Here is a 14,241-nt window from a genome sequence, read left to right as displayed (position 1 = left end):
GTTTTTTATTGAACTGTTCGATAAAAAATTGTTTGGATGAAGCATTTTTCGGTCATTTTTTTTGCTAATTTTTCGCAGGTGCACTTAAAATCACGTTCTGATCACATTGAGCAACTCGAATCATCGAAATTCGATTTGAAAATGGGAGAAATAGGGAGATCCGCATTTTAACTAAAATATGGACGTCACCAGCATTCAAAAATAAGGGCACACTTAACTTTGCTAAAATGCGGATCTCCCATTTTCTTATCAAATTTTGATGATCGAAGTCGTTCAAAATGTTCTAGAACATGATTATAAAGGTCTCTGCGAGAAATTGACAAAAAATATGATCGGGAAGGGCATGATTTGAGCAGTTTTTTATTGAACCGTTCAATGAAAACTTCTCGGATGAAGCACTTTCCGGTTATATTTTTTGTTAATTTCACGCGAGAACTCTTAAAATCATGTTCTAATCACATTGAACAACTTGGATCATCAAAATTTGATTGGAAAAAGGAAAGTCCGCATTTTACTGAATAAGGTCGCCCTTATAGAAAGGCTAGGATATATATATATATAAAATTTCAAATGAGGACCTCTTAAAATGCGGATTCCTCTTTCCCAATCGAATTTCGATAATTCGAGCTGCTCAATGTGTTCAGAACGAAATTTTAAGGGTACTCGCGAAAAATCGGCAAAACAAAACACCGGAAAGGGCTTGATTTGAGCAGTTTTTTATTGAACCGTTCAATAAAAAGCTTTTCTGATGAAGCCCTTCCTGATAATTTTTTTTAACTGATTTCTAGCGGGTACCCTTAAAATCACGTTCTGATCACATTGAGCGATTTGGATCATCGAAATTCGATCGAAAAATTGTAGAAATGGGGAGGCCGGCATTTAAACTAAAATGAGGACCCCCTCATGAGAAACAAACTCACTCTCTCTCTCTCTCTCTCTCTCTCTCTCTCTCTCTCTCTCTCTATATATATATATATATATATATATATATATATCCCGTCCAATAAGGGATTCCTTATTGAGTTAAGTCAAAGACCTCTCATTTTTCGATCAAATTTAGATAGATGCACATACCATGCTACTACATAGCACTAGAGCTGGGTAATGGACACGAAATATAATAATACAACACGAACCGGACACGAAATTAACGGGTTAGGGTTGAACATTTTTGACACGAAACACGAAAAATGACACGACTCGAGAACACGAATTCTAAATGGGTCGAGTTCGGGTTGAATACGCGAGACACGAAATTGACACGACCAAGATGGTTACTAATTTGTGTCACACATTAACACGAACATATATATATATATATATATATATATATAATATGGTATATCTGTAATTCTATATAGAGTAGGGCAACAGACACGATAACACGACACGAACCGGACACGAAGTTAACGGGCTTGGGTGGAGCATTTCTGACACGAAATACGAAAATGACACGACTCGAGAAATACGAATTCTAAATGGGTCGGGTTCGGATTGGGTGATTTGTGATACGAACTCGACGGACATGCCAGATGGACGCCCATCAATACAGATTTACTCATTTAGTCTCTTGTGATTTAAATAAAAAAAAAACAAATTTGATCTCTTGCTGTAATAATTAATTCTTTTGCCTTTGCCTTTGAATTTTTTATTTTCAAAATACGGAAACTATTTACCCAAAACTTACTCTGACGAAGTCAACCTATATTACATACATCCACTTTTGTTGTTTTCATGAGAGAGAGAGAGAGAGAGAGAGAGAGAGAGAGAGAGAGAGAGAGAGAGTGTGTGTGTGTGTGTATTGCGTGTGATTTAGTGCATTTTTCATCTATGAAAAAAATTATTTTGATCTGTTAATTGAAAGCAAGTAATTTTCACGTTTATGTGAGAGAGAAGGATAAAAACATCAAGAAAAAATTTGTGTCTCTTATGTGACCTGCGAATCCTGTTATGTGAGATTTAGACACTAATCGACAAAAAACGAAATGCATTTATTAAAAAAATAAAGTATCAAAACCGTTATCGAAAATACTCTTTGATACATAGATCCTAAAAATTTCATATATAAATGCAATAGGAAAGAGAATGCTATTTGTCTGTTCGCATTGAAACAGATCTGTACATCTTGAAAATGTGCACCGTGTTCTTATTTACTCCACTCCTTGTTAGTTTGTAAGTTGTGGAAAGCACGCGATATGACGACGGTACATGTTTGGTGATTTTCATCCGGTATTACAATAATGTACCTAGATATCTCTTTCCATGTACACTTTTTTTTAATGAAACTCTGGATTTGGTTAATCATTAAACCAGACGAATATAATTAATTAAATTAAGACTCACCTCCTTTTCATCTTACGATGTTGCATGCTTAAAGAAGTAATGATCATGTTCTGTGGCTCGTTCGATTTGGGGGGGACCCAGTCAATGTTGGACCAATTTCCTATGGGTCCCAAATCCTTTCTGCCTTAATTAGTTCGCCCTCCGCCTTAATTAATTTGTTTAAACTTCTTAAGAAATACTCTTCACTTCATATATATGCTACTTAATTGTCCTTCAAATGAATAACTTGAAAAATTACATACTACTTGAAATAGAGGGAGTATAACCCAAAAAAAACATATTCAAGTTCGTCTAAACCGATATTCAGTCAACATGTTTTTTAGAAGTTTTTTTTTTTATAACATTAAAGAAAATCTTGAATTTTAGAAGTTTCTTATTTTCAACGATATTTTACCGGTAAAATATTTTTGTATAATATATACCTAGGTGACAACTCCAACAATTAGTAGGGGCTGTTTTTTTCTTTTTCTGCGACAGTCAAATATGTCTGGACCTACTTACTTACACCTCGATTAATCGCCTCTCTGATCCGATCCAAGGCGGGCTATCTACGACGGACTTAGAAAATTCAAAAGAAATTAAGTTCTTACGACTTTATTCCAATAATCGAATTGCGATCGATTTTGTGGATAGCAAATCCACCAACTAACCGCAGTAACCCTCGAGGCTGTTTCCTTCAATGCACAGTCATCAAAAAATGTACCGGGGGAGAATCCAACGACTATAATTGAACTCCCTTTTATCCTTACGATGTTGCATGCTTGTAGTTGTAATTGATGATATGTGGCTCGTTGGATTTGGTGGGACCCTTTTCATCTTGGGGACCAATTTCCCACCGGTCCGAAATCCTATCTCCCTTGCCTTCGTATAACCCGAGAAAATTGTATCACTAACGCTGGCAGGCATGCCACGTGGACTTCGTCGAAGGATTTAAAATCATGCATGCATGCATGCATGGGAATATGGGGTTTAATTCTTCTATATAAAGACCACAAAATCACGTTATAAAATTGATTACAACACGGCAAGTCACGAACAGTGTTGAACTACTACAATACTACATTCCTCAAAAGCAACGATATACAACTGGAATGAATCTTTGTCCTCTCTCTCTCTCTCTCTCTCTCTCTCTCTAGACAGAAAGTGTTTGGTAATTGGTCTGGTGATCTTGTTCTTGGCAGGATCTCTTTTTCCAGGTAATGTTAAAGTAGTAGGGAATATGCTGAGTGGGATAGAGTAAAGAGAAAGTAAAATAAGTGAGACACCCAACAAAGCAGCAACATTTAGAAAAAGTGAGGGACGGTATAGTAGTAGAAACCACTAAATACGACTACTTCTGGTCAACATCAGGTGTTGGAACCCAAAAAGCCTGTAACCTCCAATTGTCTCCCATGAGCAGGTCTACTCTACGAGAAGTTTTTGATGCTGGGCGGGTACCACACACAGTACTCCGTCGGTGATCTCAACAGTCCACATGTGTTTTGGATGGTCTGGATTTTATAGATAGACAAATAGGAGAGAATGGTGGGATGAGGGGAGAGAAAAAGAAATTGAACCGTCCAAAATACATTTAAACGATTGGAATTGCCAACGAATACTAGCACGTAGTACCTTGCTTGGCACCCAAAAATTTCTCCTACTGTACGGTCGTGTTTCTTTAGATCATGATCAGACTAACTAAGGCTTTTTGGGTGATTCCTTCCTTAATGTAAACAACGTCCATCATAGTCATATTTTCATGATTTGGAGTTTATATATACCAAGGCTTTTTTATGATTCCTTACTTACTGTAAAGAAGGTACATCATAGTCATATTTTTTATGATTTGAAATTTATAAGTTCAGTTTATTCAGACAAAACGTTAAGTTAATTCAACTACGATATCACAGCCGGCCTTCACCTTTAGAAGGCCTTTGGCGAACTGGTTAAGATGGTACTTCTAACTATATCTATAGCTAAGGTTTAAAAATGCTCTTAGATAAAATACAAATATTATCATCTTAATTCATTGTATAACTAAATCAAGTTTGCAAAATAAGTAAAATAAATTATGAAATCATTTTTGTTGATAAAAAAACCAACTAAAAAAAAAACATGAGGTTAAAACTCAAGAAAGTAGCAGAGAAGTTATATAAGTAAAAATGCATTATTTCTTTGGCTTTGTTCAAACGTGTGTTATCCTCAATATCCACAAACAGATCACCACAGTTTTCTCCATAATCAATGTCGGGCATCATCATCACCTCAGCTAGGGACGAAATCAGGATTCGTCTTTTGTGTTCTGATTTCGGTTGTGGTCTTCGGTGGTGGTGGTGGTCGTGTTGGGGATTTCGGTTGTGGTCTCCAGATTCGTCTTTTGTATGTTGATTTCAGTCGACGGCTCATCATTGGGGTTTCTCGATTGCCAGAGAGCGGTTTTGATAAGATCAATTCCGTCCGGTATCACTCTGTTCCCTCGTTCTCTCCGTCTCAGATCTATTCTTTTTTCCAACCCCCTTTTTCTAGTTGTTTTGCTCTCGTCCTCTACCGTTAGTCAGCCCTTTTGTTCTCGGGCAGAAGTGTTGCTGGGTCCTCTATCTTTTGCTTAATGGCTAGGGTCCTTTTGGGTTTGGATGGAGTGGTCGGCGTTGGCTCTCGTCGTGGCTGTTGTTGGGAGGCCCAGTTCTCACCTAACGACATAGTGTAGCTTCTGCGATAGTACTTTTGGGTTTGCTGGGTTTTTACCGTGGGTGGCCTGATGCTTCGTCCATCGATATATATATATATATATATATATATATATATATACAGTTATTTTCAACGGGACGGTTCCGGGGACACCCAAAAAAACATCTAAAAAAACACCTCATAGTTCCCGATCAAATTTTGATAATCCGTGCCGCTCAATGTGATCAGAACGTGATTTTAAGGGTACCCGAAAGAAATCAGCAAAAAAAAAAATGATCGAAAAAGGCTTGATCCGAATAGTTTTGAATAATTTTTTATTGAACGGTTTAAATAAAAATTGCTCAAATTAAGTCTTTCCCGATCATTTTTTTGTTAATTTCTTTAAAATCACATTCTGCACACGTTGAACGATTCGGATCATAAAAATTTGATCGGAAACTATGAGTTTGAGATTTGGGGTGTTTTTTTAAGTGTTTTTTTGGGTGTCCCTTGAACTGTCCCGTATTTTCAAATAAAGAGGTCCTTATTTTAGTTAGTCCTTATTTTAGTTAAAATAAGGACCTCCATATTTCTCCCATTTTTCGATCGAATTTCGATAATCCGAGCCAGTCAATGTGTTCAGAACGTGATTTTAAGGGTACCTTCAAAAAAATCGGCAAAAAAAAAGATCGGGAAGGGCTTGATTTGAGCAGTTTTTATTTGAACCGCTCGATAAAAACATAACAAAAACTACTCGGATGAAGCCCTTGCCGGTTTTTTTTTTTTACTGATTTCTCGCGAGTACCCTTAAAATTACGTTCTGAACACATTGAGCGGTTCGGATCATCAAAATTTGATCGGAAAAGGGAGGTCCTTATTTTATTAAAATGAGGTGGTCCTTAGGAGAAGGGATATATATATATCGGAACGGTTCAAGGGACACCCTAAAAAAACACCCATAATCTCAATCTCATAGTTTTCGATCAAATTTTTATGATCCGAACCGTTCAATATTTGCAGAATGTGATTTTAAAGGTGCCCACGAGAAATTAAAAAAAAAATGACCGGAAAAGGTTTGATTTAAGCAGTTTTTATTTGAACCATTCAATAAAAAATTGTTCGAATCAAGCCCTTCCCGGTCATTTTTTTTGCTGATTTCTCACGGGTACCCTTAAGATCACGTTCTAATCATATTGAGCGGCTCAGATCATCAAAATTTGATCGGGAATTATGAGGTATTTTTTTGGGTGTCCCCGGAACCGTCCCGTATATATATATATATACAGAACGGTTCAAGGAACATCTCAAAAAACACCCTAAATCTCAATCTCATAGATCTTGGTCAAATTTTTTTGATCCAAACCGTTCAATGTGTGCAGAATGTGATTTTAAGGGTGCCTGTGAGAAATTAGCAAAAAAAATGACCGGAAAAGACTTGATTTGAGCAGTTTTTATTTGAACCGTTCAATAAAAAATTGTTGAAAACTGTTCGGATCAAAGCCCTTTCCGGTAATTTTTTTTGCTGATTTCTCATGAGTACCCTTAAAATCATATTCTGATCACATTGAGCAGCTCGGATTATCAAAATTTGATCAGAAACTATGAGGTATTATTTTAGGTATTTTTTTGGGTATCTCAGAAACCGCTATATATATATATATATATATATATATATATATATATATGAGTTAGGTTCCGGTGAGTGATCTCTTATTTTATTAAAATGCGGGACTCCCCTTCCCGATTGAATTTCGATGATCCGAGCCGCTCAAAGTGATCAGAACGTGATTTTAAGGGTCTCCGTGAGAAATTAGCAAAACAAATGTCCGGAAAGGGCTTCATCCGAGCAGTTTTCATTGAACGATTCAAAAAAACTGCTCGGATGATGCCATTCCTGGTCATTTTTTTGGTTGATTTCTCGCGGGGACCCTTAAAATTACGTTCTGCACACATTGAACGGTTCGGAGTTTCAAAATTTAATCGGAAAATGAAAGTCCCTCATTTCAACAAAATGAGGGATCCCTCACTTGAAAATTCCTCTCTCTCAATATATATATAGTCATCTTCAAATGATGAGGTCCTTATTTTAGTTAAAATAAAGACCTCTCCATTTCTCCCATTTTCCGTTCGAATTTCGATAATCCGAGCCGCTCAATGTGTTCAGAACGTGATTTTAAGGATACCCTTTGGGAATCAACAAAAAAATGGACTGGGAAGGGCTTCATCCGAGCAGTTTTTATTTGAACGGTTCGATAAAAAATAAACAAAAATTGCTCGGATGAAGCCTTTTCGGTCTTTTTTTTTTTTTTTGCTGATTTCTCGCGGGTACCATTAAAATCACGTTCTGAACACATTGAGTGGCTTGGATCATCGAAATTCTATCGAAAAAGGGAGGTCCTCATTTTATTAAGTTAAGGTGGTTATATATATACACTCAGGTTCATATAAGGGATCCCTTAAAATAGAAATCGTGTGGGACTTTCATCTCAGCCGTTGGATTAGATCCAACGGCTGGCGTTTTAAAGAAGGGATTCGCGGGTACGCAGCCGGGCGGGTCACGGGTAAATTGAATACGCGGGTCAAAACTGTTCAAAACGGATCCTTCTTTCCCCCTTTTCATTTTTGCGTTCCAGGTACGCAGAAGAGAGAGAGAGAGAAGCGACCAGAGGCGATTTCACTCTCGATATCAGACGAAGCTAGACGACGAAGAAGAAGAACACCACAAGGTCTCTCTCGATCTCTCATTCTCTCTCCCTCTGTCTCTCTCTCGTTCCGTATAGAACCGTAAACCCTAACCCCTTGTGTTCGAACACAGGAGAACGAAGAACAGTTTTGATCTCCGATGAAGTCAGACGACGAAGAAGAAGAACACCTCAAGGTCTCTCTCTCTCTCTCTCTCTCTCTCTCTCTCTCTCTCTCTCTCTCTCTCTCTCTCTCTCTCTAGATTTATGGCTTTTAGGGCTTTGCTTGATTTGAAGGGTTAGGGCTGTTGCTCCAAAAATTGTGCTTTATTTATAAGAAAATCATTACCCTAAGTTTTTAAGCTGGTTTAGTGTTGAATTCTTTATGACACGTTTGGGTATATAGGTTAATGAATTGTTGTTTTCCTTGATTTGAGTCTTGAATAAATCTTGAGTATGCTGAAAATTTCGTGGGTTTTGGTAATCTGTCGTTTGGGAGCCCTTCTGCTAGGAATCAATTTTTGATGTCTTCGTAACAGTTAAAGTACGTTTCAATACGAAGATTTTGGTACCAAGATCATGAAAAACCGATAATCACAGAATTAGTTATGAATTTTTGAATACCGGCTGTTTCTTGGATGTGCGAATCTGTGCGTGGCTGTCTTCTTTTACCTTTCTGGGCATGATGAACATTATGGGTGGCTTTGGGTGTTTTACAGGAGCTGCATATTTAAGTTAAGAAGGGATTGGCATTGGAATCAAGTGATTTGGTTAAGTATACAATTTTTGGTGAATTTCTAAAGCGGGGTTGGTCGACTAGGGCGAAAGAGTTATGCTTTTTCAATCAATTTTACTTGTTTCCGTTCTTGAATTCACGTTGTTTAAGTGGATATAGTGTAAGGTAAATGATTAACTTCGCTAATTTGACATGTAGGGATGACTAGACTATTTTTTGTTGCTTATAAATCGTAAACTATGCCCACTAGCTATGGAATAGGCATATTAGTTTACTGAATATGAATCTTGCACTCTTGTACAGATCTTATATATTTGAAGCAAAAATGGAACATGAAGAAATTTCTAGCGTCAATGAAACCCCCATGTTTCGACCACCACCTCAAAGGTATATCTCTTTCTCTGGTGTAGACAAATAGTGTAGAACGTTGTTTTTTGCTAGTGTAGTTACCTAAATAGCTATTGTTGTTTTTTGGTGTGTAGAATGCTGTCTTTGGATGATATACTACTAGTCTCACCATCACCATCCTCACCGTCACCATCTCAACCGTGTGTGGAGTCTGGTAGTTCTACCCAACGACTTTTAACTCCTCAAGTGAAAGCCGAATTGATACCAAAAATTGGACAATAATTTGATAACTTAGACGAGGTTTTCAAATTTTACAACAATTACGCTAAGGAAGCTGGTTTTAGTTTGCGAATCTTTTCTAGCAAGACGAATAAGAACAAGGAAACCATTAGGAAGGAGTATGTTTGTTTCAAAGAAGGGGTGAGGAAAAATTCTAAAGCCAATAATCGACGTCGGGGTTTAACTAGAGAGGGTTGTCATGCAAAACTGTCAGTCGTGAAAAATCGGTTAGGTGAAGGGTTTGTTGTGAAACAATTTGTTGAGGTGCATAACCACGAACTTACGACGCCAAAGAAGGTGCATTTGTTGAAATCTCACCGTCGAGTGTCGGATGCACAAAAATCATTATCACAACAACTTTCAGCTGCAAATGTGCCACCCTGTCAACAAATGAGTTTTTTTGAGGTGCAAGCCGGGGGTTTTGAAAATGTTGGATTTACACGACGAGACCTTTACAATTATGGGAGGGATAAGAAGGCATTTGTTGGTGGACATGACGCCAACATGTTGTACGAGCATTTTGAGAGGAAAAAAGCAAAGAATCCCGGTTTTATGTTTACATTCGAGAGAGATGATCAAGATAGAATGACTCATTGTTTTTGGGCCGATGCAACCTCTAGGAAGTCATACCAATATTTTGGGGACGTGGTGGTGTTCGATACAACATACAACACAAACAAATATTGTTTGATATTTGCACCTCTATTAGGGGTTAATCACCATGGGCAAACAACGCTTTTTGGGTGTGCATTCTTAAGCGACGAATCAAGTGATTCCTTTGAGTGGCTTTTGAAGGAATTCTTGAAAGCGATGCCTGGACCCCCGCCCAAAATCATCATTACTGATCAAGATCCAGCAATGACCAAAGCAATTGCTTGTGTTCTTCCAACTACGTTTCATAGATATTGCATTTGGCACATTGTTAGTAAATTTTCTGAAAAGATAGGTGCATTGGCATATAAACAATATTATGAGGAGTTCAAAAAATGTATTTGGAATTCTGAGAGCCCCGAAGAGTTTGAAGCAATATGGGTAGATCTTGTCAGAAAATCTATGCTGTCCAACAATGAATGGTTGCAGGGCAAGTACGAAATTCGTGAGAGATGGGTGCCAGCATTTACGAAACATATTTTCTTCGCTCACATGACAAGTAGTCAAAGAGCTGAAATTTCTCATTCATTCTTCAAGAGGTATGTGTCTTTGGATAATTCAATGTTGGATTTTGTGACACGGTTCAATAGTGCACTTTCACGTCTACGACATAATGAATTGGATTTGGATCACAAGGATGTAAATGAGAAGCCAATCTTGAAAACCTCGTATTTGATGGAAAAGAGAATGAGTGAAATATACACACTAGCTATATTTAAGAAATTTCAGGAGGAAATATTTCAAATTGGTGCCTATGTGCTTACACTTACACATGAGGATGAACATTGATGTGTGTGGGAAGTTCAAAGGGAAGAAATGGAAGCTTCGAGAGGTCGTAAGGTTTCGGTAGACAAGTTATCGAACCATGTGACTTGCAGTTGTAAGATGTTTGAATTCGATGGAATTCCATGTCGCCACATGTTGGCGTGCTTGTCTAGAATGCAGATTAGGGAACTCTCTACGGAGTACATTTTGCAGAGGTGGACTAAAACAGCAAAAGCGGGCAGAGTTATGGATGACTTGGGCAGTGCCGTGAAAGAAATATGTGACCGTTCGGTTTTCGTGAGGCGAAAAGGTTTGTTCGAACAAGCTCATGATGTGATTGAATACGGTGTAATAGATGAAGAAGGAACTGAAGTGGTATCCAAGCACCTATCACTTGCGAAGAAGGAAATTGCTTTAATGAGGAGTGCTTCCAATGGTAGTTCAACGAGTCATACCCAAGTGCCTGTTTCTCTCGGAAGCCAATATTGTTTTAAAGAACCACTTAAAGTTAGGGCAAAGGGTTGTGGTAAGCGATTGAAAGGAGGAAAAGAGAAGACCGTGAAGAAAAGTAGAAAATGTAATGGTTGTGGGTTAACGGGACTGTCGCATGACAAAAGAAATTGTCCAAAACTTCTCAACATGTAGGTGGATGCATTTAAATATGTTCATTTATAATTTTAATTGTTTCATAGTGGCCTTTTAATTTAATTGGTTTTTTTTTTTTTGCCTTAGCTCTTCGCAAGATGTTAGGTTGGACGACGGCGACGACGATGACGATGACGATGACTTTGATGAAGAATGGAAGTGTTTTTTTTTTATGTGAAATACGCACTCGAAATAGACATCGACAATGACTATGCATGGTTCGAATGCTAATTTTATTTGTGTTTCAGGAACTACATGGGTTTGCGGTTACGGAGATGGAAATGGCAAGACAATAGGGAGATACAAAGGTTGTGATGACTTGGAAGATCTTGAGTTAACGGGACTTCTGACTTTTTTTTTTGTTTATTTTATATTTGGGCTTGGTTAATGTAATGGTGTAGTAGTTTGACGTAGTAGTTTGGCTGTGGCCAGCGGCCAGCTTGTGTGTTCAACATTTGTAGTAGTTTGAACACGAAATCTTATTGACTACGAATTGCTGCTTCTGTTCTAAGTAATGCAGTTGATAATTGAAGTTGAGGTGTTCTTTTTTGTAGGGGTTGCAGGGCAATTGCTTGACTTTTGATGTGTTTCTTGTTTCTGCTAATAGAACTTGCAATGCAATAAGAATTTGGAAGTTAATTTAGAGATAATATAGCTGGAAAAAAAATATGATATTGTTCTTAATCGGAATCCAAAATGAGAAGTCTCATACTCCTCTGGACTAGTTTTAGTTTTTTTGCCTTTATCATTTAAAATTGAAGATGCATTTTCTAGGAATGATTTCTGGTGGTGATTGGCCAAATACCGAAATGCAAAAATGAAGAGTGAAAAATGTGAAAAGGAAAGGACACATGTAAACACCCTCGTAGTCTCTAATAGAAATACAAGATACTTCAAAAAGGAGTAAAAGAGTTATGGGTTAGGCCAAAAGCAGATCAACAACTAAGGCAAGTATTTCATGTTCCTCGTGTTCGGCACAGTTTCAGTGTTCTTCATGAACCACACAACAATGCATACAACTAATAACATAATAAAACACTTTATTTTGTAGTCAAACAATTTGGCTTCCGCTTCTTGTAATTTCTTTCCCAGCTTCTCGTTCTCTCTTGTAAGTTCTTCTACCTCCTTGTTCAAAACTTGATTATCTCGTCTCAAATCCGAAATTTTCCTCTCCATATTCTTGTTGTCAGCTTCCAACATTTGTTTTTCCGCGTCTTTTTCAGGGTCAATCCAATAGAAGAAACCACATCCATTATTAGGTAGCTGGATAATTTTCAAAAAAAGGCCATCAGTTTCTAATGGACGGAATAAATAATAAATAAGAAAAAAAAAATATTACCTTATAGTTTGCACAACCTAGGAATCTTCTTCCCCGATTAGCCTCTGTGTTTGCAGTTCTTATAGGTGATGGTATTCCACATTTGCAAGGAGGGCCTTCACTTATGCTATTGAAATGGGAAGAAGAAGATGAAGTGGACATCTTTGTACTGCAAAAGCAAATATTTGATTTAGTAACCGGTTAGCCACAAGATACCAATCTCTACTATCATGCATCTATACACCTGTTTTTATTTTTCTTCCAGACACACATACACTACGAAAAGGTTAAAATTTATTGAACATGGTAATTACTTCCTCAGTTCATCCATGTTGGACAACCATTGAACATGGTCATGAAACAAAGAAATGGGGGTACCCCAGGCCAAATGTATAATCTATCACATTTCTTCTGAAATTGAAAACACATTATCTACACAAACAATAAAATTACCCATAACTATTCAAGACAAAAGGAGCAAAAGCAGAATACTATACATATGAATATCACAACAAACAAACCAAAGCCGATATCTAAAGAGCAGAACCACGTGCGGGGCTAGTTGGGGGTACCCCGGGCCACCCCAGTTTCACAAGGAGTTTATTTTACTCTACTGGTATTCAAAAATTGGAAAAGAAAACGTGTCTATATTGTTAGTACATAAACTCTTCAATTAGAATGCAGGGTTTTTGTATGGTCTTGTTACCCATAGTTCCATTCAGCGCAGACATAAGGACCGATACGTAGATGAGCATACAAACCAGTGTCCCCGACCAATTTGATAAATTTAACTAAATCGTTTCTTCCTTCAAAATCATACTACAAAGTACAAAGAAAAATTACAATGTAAGTAAGTCCTTATTTGCTCACTTCGGACTTCAATTAAAGCGAAAACAATACCCCTATGATAGAGTAGATTAAGATTAACGAATGGTGAAAAGACCATAACAATACGACAAATTAGATAATTCAGATATCAGCGGAACCACTACTTGCTGTGTTTGGTTGCTGAGAAAATGCAAGAAAACCGTTTTTGAATATTGAACCGCCAGAGCACTCCCGTATGCGTTTTCCCCAAAAAGTTCTATTTTGGTGTTTTTGTCTTCATCGTATTTTCAGCATACTGATTGACCACGTGCGGGGCTAATTGATTCATAGAAGAAGGGCTCCCAAAAGACAGATTACCAAGACCCACAAAATTTTCAGCATACTCAAAGCCACCCATAATGTTCATCATGCCCAGAAAGGTAAAAGAAGACAGCCACGCACAGATTCGCACATCCAAGAAACAGCCGGTATTCAAAAATTCATAACTAATTCTGTGATTATCGGTTTTTCATGATCTTGGTACCAAAATCTTCATATTGAAACGTACTTTAACTGTTACGAAGACATCAAAAATTGATTCCTAGCAGAAGGGCTCCCAAACGACAGATTACCAAAACCCACGAAATTTTCAGCATACTCAAGATTTATTCAAGACTCAAATCAAGGAAAACAACAATTCATTAACCTATATACCCAAACGTGTCATAAAGACTTCAACACTAAACCAGCTTAAAAACTTAGGGTAATGATTTTCTTATAAATAAAGCACAATTTTTGGAGCAACAGCCCTAACCCTTCAAATCAAGCAAAGCCCTAAAAGCCATAAATCTAAAGCAGAGAGAGAGAGAGAGAGAGAGAGAGAGAGAGAGAGAGAGAGAGAGAGAGACCTTGAGGTGTTCTTCTTCTTCGTCGTCTGACTTCGTCGGAGATCAAAACTGTTCTTCGTTCTCCTGTGTTCGAACACAAGGGGTTAGGGTTTACGGTTCTGTACGGAACGAGAG

The 14,241-nt window shown here is 37.5% G+C and overlaps 1 protein-coding gene across 1 annotated transcript; it reads left to right on the top strand.

Annotated features, from left to right (window-relative positions):
- The first annotated feature begins 1,064 nt into the window (after window positions 1-1,064).
- On the top strand, window positions 1,065-10,473 carry LOC131302956 (protein FAR1-RELATED SEQUENCE 5-like). The gene is made up of 6 exons (XM_058329748.1): window positions 1,065-1,101; window positions 3,525-3,539; window positions 4,542-4,782; window positions 8,710-8,793; window positions 8,889-8,968; window positions 9,050-10,473. The coding sequence occupies exons 1-6, from the start codon at window positions 1,065-1,067 to the stop codon at window positions 10,471-10,473; spliced, it is 1,881 nt and encodes a 626-aa protein (XP_058185731.1).
- Window positions 10,474-14,241: the final 3,768 nt, after the last annotated feature.

The sequence above is a fragment of the Rhododendron vialii genome, chromosome 10a (genome assembly GCF_030253575.1).
Source record: "Rhododendron vialii isolate Sample 1 chromosome 10a, ASM3025357v1".
NCBI classification, from domain to species: Eukaryota; Viridiplantae; Streptophyta; class Magnoliopsida; order Ericales; family Ericaceae; genus Rhododendron; species Rhododendron vialii.
This window is presented reverse-complemented; position numbering and strand designations above follow the sequence as displayed.

Excerpts from the sequence above, each read along its gene's own strand:
- LOC131302956 (XM_058329748.1), top strand. The coding sequence starts at position 1,065 with ATGCACATACCATGCTACTACATAGCACTAGAGCTGG. Across the intron at positions 4,783-8,709 it reads GATAAGATCAATTCCGTCCG|ATCTTATATATTTGAAGCAA; the intron begins GTATCACTCTGT and ends ACTCTTGTACAG. Across the intron at positions 8,794-8,888 it reads TTTCGACCACCACCTCAAAG|AATGCTGTCTTTGGATGATA; the intron begins GTATATCTCTTT and ends TTTGGTGTGTAG.